This window comes from Rhinopithecus bieti, unplaced genomic scaffold (assembly GCF_001698545.2).
Source record: "Rhinopithecus bieti isolate Rb0 unplaced genomic scaffold, ASM169854v2 scaffold_2205, whole genome shotgun sequence".
NCBI lineage: Eukaryota > Metazoa > Chordata > Mammalia > Primates > Cercopithecidae > Rhinopithecus > Rhinopithecus bieti.
In genome coordinates, this window is record NW_016803673.1 from 2,388,303 (window position 1) to 2,401,152 (window position 12,850).

The following is a 12,850-nucleotide window of genomic DNA, read 5'->3' on the forward strand; positions in this document are numbered from 1 at the left end:
AAAAAAAAAAAAAAAAAAAAGAACTGAATAAGACTCCAGGGCTAATCTGTGAGTCGGCAGGGTCACTGACCAAGAAGGAAGGAGGTGTGGCCTACAGGCCACAGTCAGGACCTTTCCTTTCTCACCACTAACCATGTCACCCCTCTGCACTGCTCACCCTAATCTGCGGGGAAAACAGCTAACCAGACATGAGAGGACTGGAACCAATGCCTAACTTCAAGCCCACCAGTGTCTCCTACACAGTCAAAAGTGTACTTGCCCTGAAGAGCAGTGGCACAAACCTGGGGCCTCTTTGTGATTGGGGGGTAGGGCCTGTCCAACTGTATCCAGTTGCCTCCGGATAAGGGCATGCGTAGCAAGGGCAGCACACTCCTAGCCCCGCACCCTCCTGCCTCAACATCCCTCCACCCTCAACCTCCTTCCACCCTCCACCCACCTGGAAAGGCTGTGGAACCCAAGGTGAAAAGATGGTCCTTCTCGCAGGAGAGCTGATGGGGTCTGCCCTGCCCAGGCCCAGATTTAGCCCTCTGCGCCAGTGTTTAAACCCTGCAGACATCCTCGACAGACATTCTATAAGACCTTGCCCACTCCAGTAATTCACAAGGTTGAGGGCAGACAGGAAAGGAAAGGATATCATTCAGACAGACTTGTCTTTCCCTGGAAGGCCAGCTGTACAGCTTCCATTCACTCCTGGAGCAGACCTGCCTCCCTCTTTGTCCTTTTCTGGCTGCGCTTAAGAGCCTAGCTTCCCTGGGAGCCTAACGTCAGGGTCTGTGCCTGGGATGCGTACGGAGAAGGGGAGGAGGGCCGGTGATAGGCGGCCAAGGCAGCAGCAACGGGGGAGAGCTGACAGCGGACAGAGGACCCAGGGAGAGGCCCGACCCTCAGCTCACTGCCCCGCGGCCCCCGGGGGCCACCTATGCCCTGACACCACCTGACCCTCAGCAAACTTCCGTCCAGTGGCTTCCTGCCAGAAATCTAGCTAGCCGTGCACCCGCCTCCCTTATAAACAATCCTCGCGCAAAGGTTAGCAACGTGGCTGCCGTCACCTACGCCCAAGTCAACAGTTGACGCTTACTACGGGCCAGGTGGGCATGCGCTCCATGAGCATCACCGAGAAAGTCTCACAAAAGCCCCTGGGGGGCGAGGGAAGGGCTCAGTCACGTGCCCCAGGCCGGTGCCCCCCGCCCTGGGGTTTCTGGTCCCTCCAGGAATGTTCCCAGAAGCGCTAGCCCAGCCCAGGCTACCAAGGCGCCCAGACCCGAGCCGGTAACCATGGCAACCCCAGGACGCCGGCTGCCGGCGGCCCAGCCACTCCTCCGCCCCGGGAGGCGCCCGGCAGGCCCCCGACCCCCAGCGGGTCCTTTCCCCTGGGGCCGCCGGGGCGGGGCGGGGCGCGCATGCGCGGCGGGGCCGGCCCATCTCCCTGACCGGGTACTCACAGACTGCCCCAGCACCCCGACAGGCGACACAGCCAGCGGTACCACCACGTCATGCCCTCTTCCTGCGCGGGCGGCGCAGAGCTGGCGGGCGCCGCGGGCGCCCCACCTGAGCCGCTCATCTTGCCGCCGTCAGGCGCAGCTCACAGCCCTCACAAAGGGCTCGGTAGCCGGCCGCGTCCGAACCGGCGCGCTGCCTTGTGGGAGAAGGAGCATATTAGCATAGGGGGCGGGGCTTTCAGGCTGCGGCGAGGCGCGCCCGAGGGGAGGCGGGTGCTCATTAGCCTAGGGAGCGAGACCCTCAGGCCGCGGCTAGGTGAGCTCGAGGGGTAGCAGGTGCTCATTATTGTAGGGCGCGGGACCCGCAGGCTGCAGCGAGGTGCTGCGGGGCCGGGAGGAAGCTCGTTAGCATACGGGGCGGGGCTCGCAGGCATCGGAGAGGTGCGCCCGAGGGGGCGGGAGTCATTAGCATAGGGGGCGGAGGCCCGCAGTTTGCGGCGACTTGCTCGCGAAGGAGGCGGGCATCATTAGCATAGGGGGCGGGGTTTGGCGGTGCGCGGACACCTTAGCGGTCAGACCCTCACACCAGGACACACGGGTGGTGCTTCGCAGGGAGCTGGCAAATGCGCCAGCCTCGGAGTGGAATCCTGATTGGCTTTTCTTCCTGGATAGGAAGATGATAACTAGGGATGTCCAGCGGCTTGCGCAGATCAAGATAGAGCCAAGCGGGGCCAGCGAATCCCTGCCTTGCCATGGGATGGGTTTTCAAGCCAGATCTGGACAGCTTATAAGAAAAAAACGCCGGTCAGTCTGCATGTTTTATTTATTGGTACCCGAGGAAATGGGGGCTGCCTTTCCAGAATCCCTACCTTCAACCCCCTAGCCTTTTGGACATTGGAGAAGACTCTAAAGTAGATACCTAAGATTGGAAAAAGTTCGAATTGGAAAGCACTGAGACCAGAGGTCAACCCTCCAGGGCTGGCCAGACACGTAACAAATGTTCAATGACCGTCAGGTCCCTTCCTTTCCCTTCCAGGACGAGGGTCCTGGTCCTCCGGTTACCCATGATTGGAGGGTCCAGTACTGGCCCCGCAGGCTGGCCTGAGCCTTAAGGAAGTCCTCGCTGAACTCCATCTCAGCCTGGCTGCTCTCTGACTCCCAATAGAGCACCTGCTGCCCATGGAACGTTGTGGTCCTCAAGCTGTGGATGTCCCGGATCTGAGAGAAAAGGGGCAGCCAGAAGGACCAGCCATAAGTGATCATTAGCACTCACATTAATTAGCCCTTAATGTGCAGGGGCTCACAGATTCCAGATCACATTTAATGCTTACAAAGCCCTCCTAGGAGTACGCTGTTACTCTACCCAGAAAACTGAGCTCCAGGGAAGTTACATCACTTCCCTGAGGACACACAGTCAGGGTGCCAGAGCGGGGCCAGGCTGCCTCGTCTGGGGAAGCTGATACCCTGCAGAACACAGTTCTCCCGGGACACAGGAAACCTTGGGGAGGGTGCAGGGTGCTCCTCTGTCCAAGTCATATCAGACTGTAAAATTATGCTTCAGTCCTGGGTTAGCTGTCAGTCTGCATCAGAAAGGTCTTTACCATTCTTTATCATTTTGCTTTTTTTTTTTTTTTTTTTTGAGACAAAGTCTCACTCTGTTGCCCAGGCTGGAGTGCAGTGGTGCGATCTGGGTTCACTGCAGCCTCCACCTCCCGGGTTCAAGTGATTCTTGTGCCTAAGCCTCCCCAGTAGCTAGGATTACAAGCACACGCCACCACATCTGGCTACTTTTTGTATTTTTAGTAGAGACAGGGTTTCATCATGTTGGCCAGGCTGGTCTCGAACTCCTGACCTCAAGTGATCTGCCCTCCTCAGCCTCCCAAAGTGCTGGGATTACAGGTGTGAGCCACTATTTCACTCTTGTAGGTAGCTCAAAAAACATTTCTTGGTGAATATGTGGAGGAAGCGCTCTTCTCCCATTCTTTCACTAATGATTTGGAGGGTTTGAGTCTGAGATAAACTGAAGGGGGTCTCCTAGTCCTGCCCCCGCTAGGGAAAGCTGTCCAGAATCACAGCACAAGTCCCCATGCTGGGCCTCACCGAGATGTAGCTGGCATTGGCTCCCTTGGTCCCATTGTCCATGTCGGTGGCCAGGGCATGGATAGCAATCCGGGCGTGCGGAGCCACATTAATGAAGAGCCGGCAGCCCCCTGCCTTACTCGTGGCTGGACTCACGATTTCACCCCAGGGCCCAAAGAGCTGCATGTCACATTCTGCAGGGGGAGCAAGTGGGACATAGAAACCCAGACAGACCGCTGATGCCACAGGCCAGGGCAACTCACAGCCAGGAAGCAGTGCAGGGCTGCATGGCACTGTGGTCAATATCGGGGTTCCCAGGCAAACCCTGCTGAACCCCACCTCTACCACTTCTTGGCCCAGTGACTTTAGGCAAAGGCTAAATGTTCTGGGCTCTGGTTCCCTCCTCTGCAACTGAAGGAAACAATGGCATGCACTGAGCAGAGTGGTCTTTAGGACTCAATGATGTCACGTGTGCAAGAGTGTTTCACACTGAACCTGGCACCAAGGATAGGCTCCACCCATGGCAGCCACTGCTGTTCCTTAGAGCTCACTGGAGCCGCCACCTGCCTGTACCTCCTGCACCTCTTTCAAGGCAGGTGCCTGTGTGGGTGGGGCTGGGCTGGGAAGCGAGAATCAATGTGAACGATGACAGTGGGCTCATAGCCTTTTGGCAGGACCCAGCAGCGCCTGTGCACTGAGGCATGTACACAGCTCTCTGCCCAGGCAGGTGCTGGGGCAAGGAGGAGGAGCACTAGGTCTCTGCAGAGGCTAAGCCCATTGCCGCTAAACCCCTGACACCTGAGGGAGCAGAGGAACCTCTGGAACCCACTAGGGAAGCCAACTTCAGCCAGCTTGGACTGTTGGGAGAGGGCAAGCCCCCCAGGACAACCAAGAGGGCTATCAGAGGGTATCTAGGGGGCCATGGGCAAGGCAGGGGTCCCTGAGGTGGCATCCTCTGAGGTGTGCTTGTGGGTGCACACACATGTACAAGCATGTGTGCTCACACCAGTGCACTAGAACAGGGCCGAGGGACAGTGCCTCCCACAAAAACTTAAAGGGCCTTGAAAGGCTGGAGGGTTGGGGCGGGGCGGGTGGGTGTGGGGCAGAGGCCTGAGGGACTGACTGAGGATGTGGACCACATCCCACATCCATCCATCTTGCTGCACAGTCCCAAAGAGGAGGGATGTAGCACTCATCCTGTGACCTCTCCCTGGCATGTAGAGACTGACACTGGCCAACCCCAGCTCCTTCCACCTAAGTCAGCTCCCTCTGTATCTTCCCACTACCCCACTGGGACTGGCCCTATCCCCAGCAGCACCCACCCAGCCTCCCTGCCAGGACCGGAGCACCCAGGGGAGGTGGAGAAGGCCTGGCCATACCTCTGTAGAAGGTTTCAGGAGCAAGCTGGCTCCCATACCGCAGCAGCACCCCACCTCCCGGCTGCCTGCAACGCTGCCTCACCACCAGCGTGTTGGTCTTGGAGCTGAAAGTCATGCCCAATAGCTTCCTGCACATCTTCCTCCAGGTGAGCCGGCCCCAAAGCAACAACATGTCCCCTAGGAAGCGGCAGGGCAGTGAGGATCCAGCACTACCATGCCTGGTCATCAGAGGAGTGGCTCCGGGGTTGACTGAGCCGAGTTCAAGTCCCGCCTCTCCTACTGCTGGCTATGTGACTCTAAGTAACTGAGCACGTCACTTAATCTCTCCTAGCCTCAGTTTCCTCATCTGTAAAATGCAGATCATCACTCCCCAGTCATGAGATGGAATGCAAACTAAAGTTGGGAATGTACATGGGGCTCCTGCCAGGAACAGAGCATGCAGCGTTGTGCTGGCTCCCGGCAGGGGCCATAACTGGGAGCATCGCTTGTGTGGCCCTAGACATACCCGCACTGCAGTTGAGAGAACTCTCAAGGATGCGGAGGGTCACCACCTCCCCAAGGGGCCGCCCAATGGCCACTGCACAGTCTGCCTGCCCTGGTCCTCGCATGTCAATGGTTCCTGTTGGCTCAAGGTGCTGCCTGCCACAGGCACCTGAAAAGGGAGCAGGAGACAGGTAAGCAGTGCTTCCGGGATTTCCAGCAGGGCAGGCTCCGGGGCTTCCAAGCTGAGGAAGGAGACCAGGAGGTAGGGGTGGACCCTGTCCACCAAGGCCCAGCTGGAAGCCTTCTCAGGACAGGGACGGGGGCTAGGTAGGTCAGAGCATCACCCTCAGGGCACAGGGCTGCTTCCAGATGCTCCGGCAAGCAGGGGCACATGCAGAGCAGCCCAGAGGCTAGGGGGCTCACAAGCTGGGTTCCTAACTTCAAGTTACTTCCCCTTAATAGTAGTAAAAGGGACATTTTGCTTTGCCAGGGAGGAAGAGGGCCAGCCCTGATCCTGGCCTCCCAGGCACACATCCCAGGGACCAAGTTCTTGTGCCAGTCCTTCCCAGAGGAAGATGCCTTTGCCCACCCCTCCTACAGCAGCTGCCCGACAGGAAGGAGGACAGGACGTAACTGGACTGCACCGAGCTTTCCTGGAGCCCGGGCAGGAGCCGCTGAGGCTGGGGAGCCGGGGAGAAGAGCAGGGCCCGGGCCTGGGACCACTCCAGGGAGGCACCAGCAGGGGTGGCTGTGGTCTGTCCTGGAGCAGTGGCTTCTTCGTGAGGCACCAGGTTGGGCGTCCCCTGTCCCACACAGGGCCCAGCCCAGCAGCCACGCACAGTCACTGGCTTGGGCAAGTGCTGGCAGAAATCAGCCGGCACAGGCGCCTGGGCCTGGGGTCCGAGGCAGGTGTCATGCCGGCGCTGAATGCCATCCCCACAGGAAACAGAGCACTGCCAAGAGAGGGGAGGAGGAGTCACAGCTGACCCTGCCAGAAAGTGACAAGGACAGTGGTAAGCACAGGCCAGGAGTGATCCAATATAATCTTTGTACAAGCTGGGAGGCAGGTAAGTGTCTCCATTTCACAGATGAGAAAACTGAGGTTCAGAGAGGGCACCCAGCACAGGTCATGTAGGTGGGAGGAGCTAGAATTCAAGCCTGGGTCCCTGTCACCCTCACGGCCTCTCTGTCTCTCCAAGCCTTAGAGCAAGCAGGCCTGCGGGGCTGCAACTCATCTCTGTCTGCTGTGCCTGTGCCCCCTCCACACCATGAGCGAGCCCCTCCAGGGGGCAGCCTGAGCTCCATTTACCATTGTCTTTCCTGCCCTGCCAGGTGTGTGGCACAGCTGGCATTCCGTCATCTGTATAGAACTGAGTGGCCTGTTGTTCATCTTCCAGTGTCCCCAAACCTAAGAGCCTCTTAAGTCCTAGCTGCCCACAGGTCTCTAGGCCTTCTGTGTATCTGCCTCTAGGTGCCCCCTCACCAACAGACCCAGCTCTCTCCTTCCTTTCTGGGGACACAATGAACCAATGCCCCCTAGACTCCCTCACACATAAGCAGCCACAGCTGATGCCCGCCCCAGCCCCATAGGGATCCCAAGCATCCGCTGTGCTCACCTCTGTCCAGGTCCCGACATACCAGCGGTAGGTGCAGTCAGCAATGAGACAGGGGACGCTGGCCTGGGGCTGCACCAGTGCTGCACAGGCCGCCTCGTCCACCTCCACATCCTGGCCTTGGTCGAGCTGCACACAGGCCACCGAGCGTCTAGCAGTGCCAAGGCCACAGCTGGCCGAACATGGGCCAAGGGACATGACTTTCCACCTGCAGGAAGAGAAGACCCCAAAGAGAGGCTGGGTCTCCCCAGAAACGGTACTGCCCCATGCGGGCCCCTCTCCACCCGCGTGTCCTCGAACAGTTGCCTAGACAGCTTCTGTGGCCAGGCAAGATGGGAAGTGCAGCCACAGAGCCCCTCCTGTCTGGGGCCAGGGCTCACAGGCACAGGAGAGCTACCAAAAGGCCCTGGAGGAAAGAAGCTTCTTTTTCCCTAATTGCATATCCCCCTCTCATCGCCTTTCTCACAGAACACCTGTCAGCACCCCAGGGGCTGCCTATGGACCCAAGTAACAGCAACAGGAAGCGAGCCCCTGGGTAACAGGAGACAGATCTCACCACCCCATGTTCTACAAGGGGGAAGGCCGAGGACCTTAACCCTGCCCATGTTGATCTGTAATCATTCAATAACTAATTATGGCCCACGTTCTTCAGAGCCCAGACACGAACCCAGGCGCCTGCAAGGGAGCTGGGATCTTCATCACAATACTGTTCTCCCCCATGACCCTGCAGCGCTGCCTCTTGGACCCATGCCTTCCGTGGCCTGGCGCTGTTCTACATGACACTGGGAGGTGGCAGTGAACCAAGCCAGACCCCACCTCCTCTTGGAGCATGGATTGTTCTCCATTTGGGCATCACTGGCATGAGCGACTGGATGCTGCTTTGCTGTGGGGGCTGTCGTGTGCATTGCAGAAATTTTATATTTTAGTTTATTTTAATGGTTTTCTTTGAGACATGGTCTCATTCTGTCATCCAGGAGGGAGGACAGTGGTGCAATCATAGCTCACTGCAGCCTCAGCCTCCAGGGTTCAAGCCATCCTCTCACCTCAGCCTCCCAAGCAGCTGAGACTACAAGCGTGTGCCATCATGCCCAGCTAATTTTTGTAATTTTTGTTTGTTTGTTTCTGTTTTTGAGACGGAGTCTCGCTCTGTCGCCCAGGCTGAAGTGCAGTGGTGCGATCTCAGCTCACTGCAAGCTCCGCCTCCTGGGTTCATGCCATTCTCCTGCCTCAGCCTCCCGAGTAGCTGGGACGACAGGCGCCCGCCACCACACCCGACAAATTTTTTGTATTTTTAGTAGAGACGGGGTTTCACCATGTTAGCCAGGATGGTCTCAATCTTCTGACCTTGTGATCTCCCCACCTTGGCCTCCCAAAGTGCTGGGATTACAGGCGTGAGCCACTGCGCACGGCCAATTTTTGTATTTTTTGTAGAGACGGGGTTTCACTATGTTGCCCAAGCTGGTCTAGAACTCCTGGGCTCAAGTGATCCTCCCGCCTTGGCCTCCCAAAGTGCCAAGCAGAGCGTCACAGGAGGGACGAGCGTGCCTTTCTGGACCGATGTTCAGGGAGGGCTCTGGGTCATTCTGGAGTTGTGGTGTCTGAGCCAAGCCTCGGGGAGGGATATCCAGGGCCTCGAGGATATCCACAGAAGACATCAGGCAGCGAGAGCTAGCACAGAAGCCCTAAGTCAGGGGATTATCCCTGGAATGTTCCAGGACAGTGAGGCCAGGGTGGCTACAGCAACGTCAGAGAGATAGCCAGAGCTCATGTGGTGTGTGCCTGCATCCCAGCTACTCGGGAGGCTGAAGCAGGAGAATCACTTGAGCCCAAGAGTTCAAGTCAGGACTGGGCAACATTCAGAGATAGTGAGACCCCATCTCTGAAAAAAAGTGAGGGGAGGCCCAGTGGCCCAAGAGGCGGTCTGTAGAGAACAGGGCTACCTGGCAGGCTGTGCTAGGTGTGGGAGGTGAAGTTTAATCACCATGCAGGCAGCGTGCAGTGTGAAAAACCCTGCAATTCCCATAAAATCCCAGATCATCTCTAAATGTGATGTGGAAAAACAAATGTGACACACAGCCAAGGGACTTTAGCACAGGCAAAGAAATCAGGACACACTTGTGACACAGATGTTAAATGGCTATAAAGCTACAACATTTAAAACAATTTTTTATGGGCAAGACAATAGCTAGAAAAAAACACACAAAACAAACAGAAACTGGCAGATCACTTGAGGTCACGAGTTCAAGACCAGCCTGGCCAACATAGTGAAACCCTGTATCTATTAAAAATACAAAAATCAGTTGGGTGTGGTGGTGGGCACCTGTAATCCCAGCTACTTGGGAGGCTGAGGCATGAAAATCACTTGAACCCAGGAGGCAGAGGTTGCAGTGAGCTGAGATTGTACCACTGCACTCCACCCTGGGTGACAGAGAAAAACTCTGTCTCAAAAAAAAAAAAAAAAAAAAAGGAGAAGAAAAAAACCTAGTAGAAAGCCTAGACATAGATTCTAACATACACCAATACCACCAAGGAGCCACCTGGGGGCATCAGGGCTTGTTCAACAGATGCTGGTTAACAATTTAGAAAAAAAAAAAAAACCCTTGATCCCTACTTTGCCCTACTCTGGCCAACAGTACTTAGTACACGGTTTAACACTGTAAGTAAAATTTTTTTTTCTTTTTTTTCGTTCTTTTTCTGAGACAGGGTCTCACTCTGTTGCCTAGGCTGGAGTGCAGTGGTGGTGTGATCTCTGCTCACTGCAGCCTTGACCTCCCAAGGCTCAGGTGATTCTCCTGCCTCAGCCTCCTGAGTAGCTGGGAATACTGGCATGCACCACCATGCCCAAATTTTTGTATTTATAGTAGAGATGAGGTTTTGGCATGTTGCCCAGGCTGGTCTCAAACTCCTGGGCTCAAATGATCCACTCACCTCAGCCTCCTAAAGTGCTGAGATTACAGGCATGAGCCACCACGTCCAGCCTAAATTTAAGTGAAATCTTATCTGTAACTGCATTTATTTAAAACTAAGGAGACTGGCTGGGTTCGATGGCTCACGCCTGTAATCCCAGCACTTTGGAATGCTGAGGCAGGCAGATCTCCTGAGGTCAGGAGTTCAAGATCAGCCTGACCAATATGGTAAACCCTGTCTCTACTAAAAATACAAAAATTAGCTGGCTGTAGTGGTGGGTGCCTTTATTCCCAGCTACTCGGGAGGCTGAGACAGGAGAATGGCTTGAACCTGGGAGACGGAGGTTGCAGTGAGCCAAGATTGCACCACTGCCTGGGCAACAGAGCGAGACTCCGTCTCAAAATAAATAAATAAATAAATAAATAAATAAATAAAGTAAGTGGACAGGAAGGAAACATAGCAGTAGGGTGCTATCTATTAAACCTGAGTGCTGGAACACACATGTCCGTTACATTCTTTTCTGGACGTTTCTATATGATGTAGAAAAGTACTTCTTTATTAAAAATGCAAACCTACAAAAAGAAACCATTAAAGAATTATAAATGAGGTAGGCAAATGTTGGCCCTTTACCACTGGGCTCTGGACCTCACGGACTTGAACATGATTCTGTCCCATGTCCAAGTGTGGCTGTGTGTGTCCCTGCAGGGACCTCCATCCCTCCCGTCTTCCACCTCAGAATGCTGGTGCTCACAGCTTCAGGCTCTGCTCAAATGCTGCCTCGTCTGTCCCCCAGGCCTCCCCACACCGCACCCTGCCTGCACGGTGCTTAAACTTCACCTCTCACACCTAGCACAGCCTGCCAGGTAGCCCTATTCCTTACAGACTGGCTCCTGGGCCACTGAGCCCCCCACCCCATCTTGTTTTGTTTTGTTTTTGAGAGGGAGTTTCACTGTGTTGCCCAGGCTGGAGTGCAGCAGTGTGATCTCAGCTCACTGCAACCTCTACCTCCCAGGTTCAAGCGATTCTCCTGCCTCCACCTCCCAAGTAGCTGGGATTACAGGTGTACACCACCACACCCAGCTAATTTTTGTTTTTTTGTTTGTTTGCTTTGTTTTTTGAGATGGAGTTTCGCTGTTGTTGACCAGGCTAGAGTCCAGTGGTGTGATCTTGGCTTACCACAACCTTGGCCTCCCAGGTTCAAGCTGTTCTCCTGCCTCAGCCTCCTGAGTAACTGGGATTACAGGCATGTACCACCACACCTGGCTAATTTTGTATTTTTAGTAGAGTGGGGTTTCTCCATGTTGGTCAGGCTGGTCTCAAATTCCCGACCTCAGGTGGTCCACCCACCTCAGCCTCCCAAAGTGCTGGGATTACAGGCGTAAGCCACCACACCCGGCCTAATTTTTGTATTTTTAGTAGAGATGGGGTTTCACCACGTTGGCCCGGCCGGTCTCAAGCTCCTGACCTCAGGTAATCCACCCGCTTCGGCCTTCCATAGTGCTGGGATTATAGGCGTGAGCCACCACACCTGGCCCCATCTTGTTTTTTTTTTAGAGATGAGGTCTCACTGTGTTGCCCAGGTTGGACTTGCGCTGCCGGACTCAAGTGATTCTCCTGATTCAGCTTTCCAAGTAGCTGTGATTATAGGAGCACACCACAGCACCTGGCCTGGCATCTGCACACACCAGGAGCTGCCCCTCCCGTCACCGGCTGACTCACCTAGGTGGGCAGGGCTCCAGGCTGCAGGCCTCCTGGGGTTCTGGGCGAGGCAGCCCCTGGCATTGGGTGTCCAACAGGATCTCCTCCTCATCATCCTCCCCATGGGCCCGGGCACAATACAGGATCCTCCGCATGACCCCTCCCCCACAGCTCACGCTGCAGGCCGCCAGCTTGTACTGCCACCTGGAGCAAACTGAAGTCAGGAACCCAAACAGCCCCAGGGCCTGGGAACCCAGGGGAGTCAGGTCTCCCCCTTCATTTCCCCAGACCAGGAAGAGACAGGAAGCTGGGAAGGGCCTGGAGAGGTTCTCTTTCTGGAGGCCCCCTTGTGTCCTCACCAAGAGGCTTGGCAGAGTGGACAGAATATTTGGACAAACCCATTTTACAGAAGGGAGAGGTGAGGGCAAACGACAGATGTCGTATCCCAGAGACAGTGGGGACAGGGGTCCAGGCACCCAAGGGCCCTGCGTGTCTTTCTTGAACAGTGATCCCAGCACCACTGCCCTGGAGCCCACCTCGCTAGCTCTCCCCTCCTCCCCTCCTGCTGTGTTTGGCTGCATCACACTGAATACCATCCATCAAACTGCATTCCCCCTCTGTCCTATTATTATCTGTCCTCTTTTCCCCCTCCATTTGCTCCAGGAGGTCAGGGACATTTCTCTGCCTTGTTCTCTGCTGTGTCCCCTAGCTCCAGGACAGCCCCGGGGCCTAGGTGGTCCATAAAGAGCAGTTTATGAAGAAATATCCCAGCAACCACGTGTGCCCACAGCATCCCAGATCCTGTGCAATGTACTTTACACGCATTGCATCTAGCATGCATTTTACACTCTTTGTGTTTAGCATATACTTCACATGCATTTAATCCTTTCATTAACCCCCCCGCCAGTCTTCTGGGGGCACAATATGACCTGCTCCCACTGGTGAGGACACTGAGGGTCAAAAGATCCGGTTTGGAGGTGAGGGAAGAGCCAGGATGCAGACCTAGAACCCCCTGTCTCCCTTGGAAGGGCAGGGCTCTGGGCTGCAGTCTTCAAAGGGGCTGGGCCGGGGCTCTGGCCCGCACTTGGAGTGAGACAGGGGAATGGGGCGGCCATGGTCTAGCCTCACACAGTGCACAGCCAGCGGCACCTGCCCCCCTCCGCAGGTCACCGGGCATGGAGCCAAGGCTCGGGTCTCCCACCTGCAGGGAGAAGGCCAGCACTCTGTAGGAGGCCACATCCCAAGGCCAGAC

General features: G+C 55.8%; 2 protein-coding genes across 2 annotated transcripts in view; both read right to left on the minus strand.

The window, feature by feature from the left end:
- The window catches only part of CACFD1 (calcium channel flower domain containing 1), an 11,387-nt gene extending 9,728 nt beyond the window's left edge, over positions 1 to 1,659 (minus strand). Inside the window, exon 1 of the mRNA XM_017849057.1 lies at positions 1,458 to 1,659. Within this exon, the coding sequence (XP_017704546.1) occupies positions 1,458 to 1,561 (104 nt within the window). The 5' untranslated portion in view covers positions 1,562 to 1,659. The remainder of the gene's footprint in view (positions 1 to 1,457) is intronic.
- Positions 1,660 to 2,244: 585 nt separating this feature from the next.
- ADAMTS13 (ADAM metallopeptidase with thrombospondin type 1 motif 13) overlaps positions 2,245 to 12,850 on the minus strand; it is a 38,987-nt gene continuing 28,381 nt past the window's right edge. The window contains exons 24-30 of the mRNA XM_017849064.1: positions 11,620 to 11,802; positions 6,997 to 7,201; positions 6,015 to 6,333; positions 5,403 to 5,549; positions 4,898 to 5,074; positions 3,540 to 3,712; positions 2,245 to 2,657 (exon numbers count right to left, since the gene is read on the minus strand). Coding sequence (XP_017704553.1) covers positions 2,451 to 2,657; positions 3,540 to 3,712; positions 4,898 to 5,074; positions 5,403 to 5,549; positions 6,015 to 6,333; positions 6,997 to 7,201; positions 11,620 to 11,802 — 1,411 coding nt within the window. The 3' untranslated portion in view covers positions 2,245 to 2,450. The remainder of the gene's footprint in view (positions 2,658 to 3,539; positions 3,713 to 4,897; positions 5,075 to 5,402; positions 5,550 to 6,014; positions 6,334 to 6,996; positions 7,202 to 11,619; positions 11,803 to 12,850) is intronic.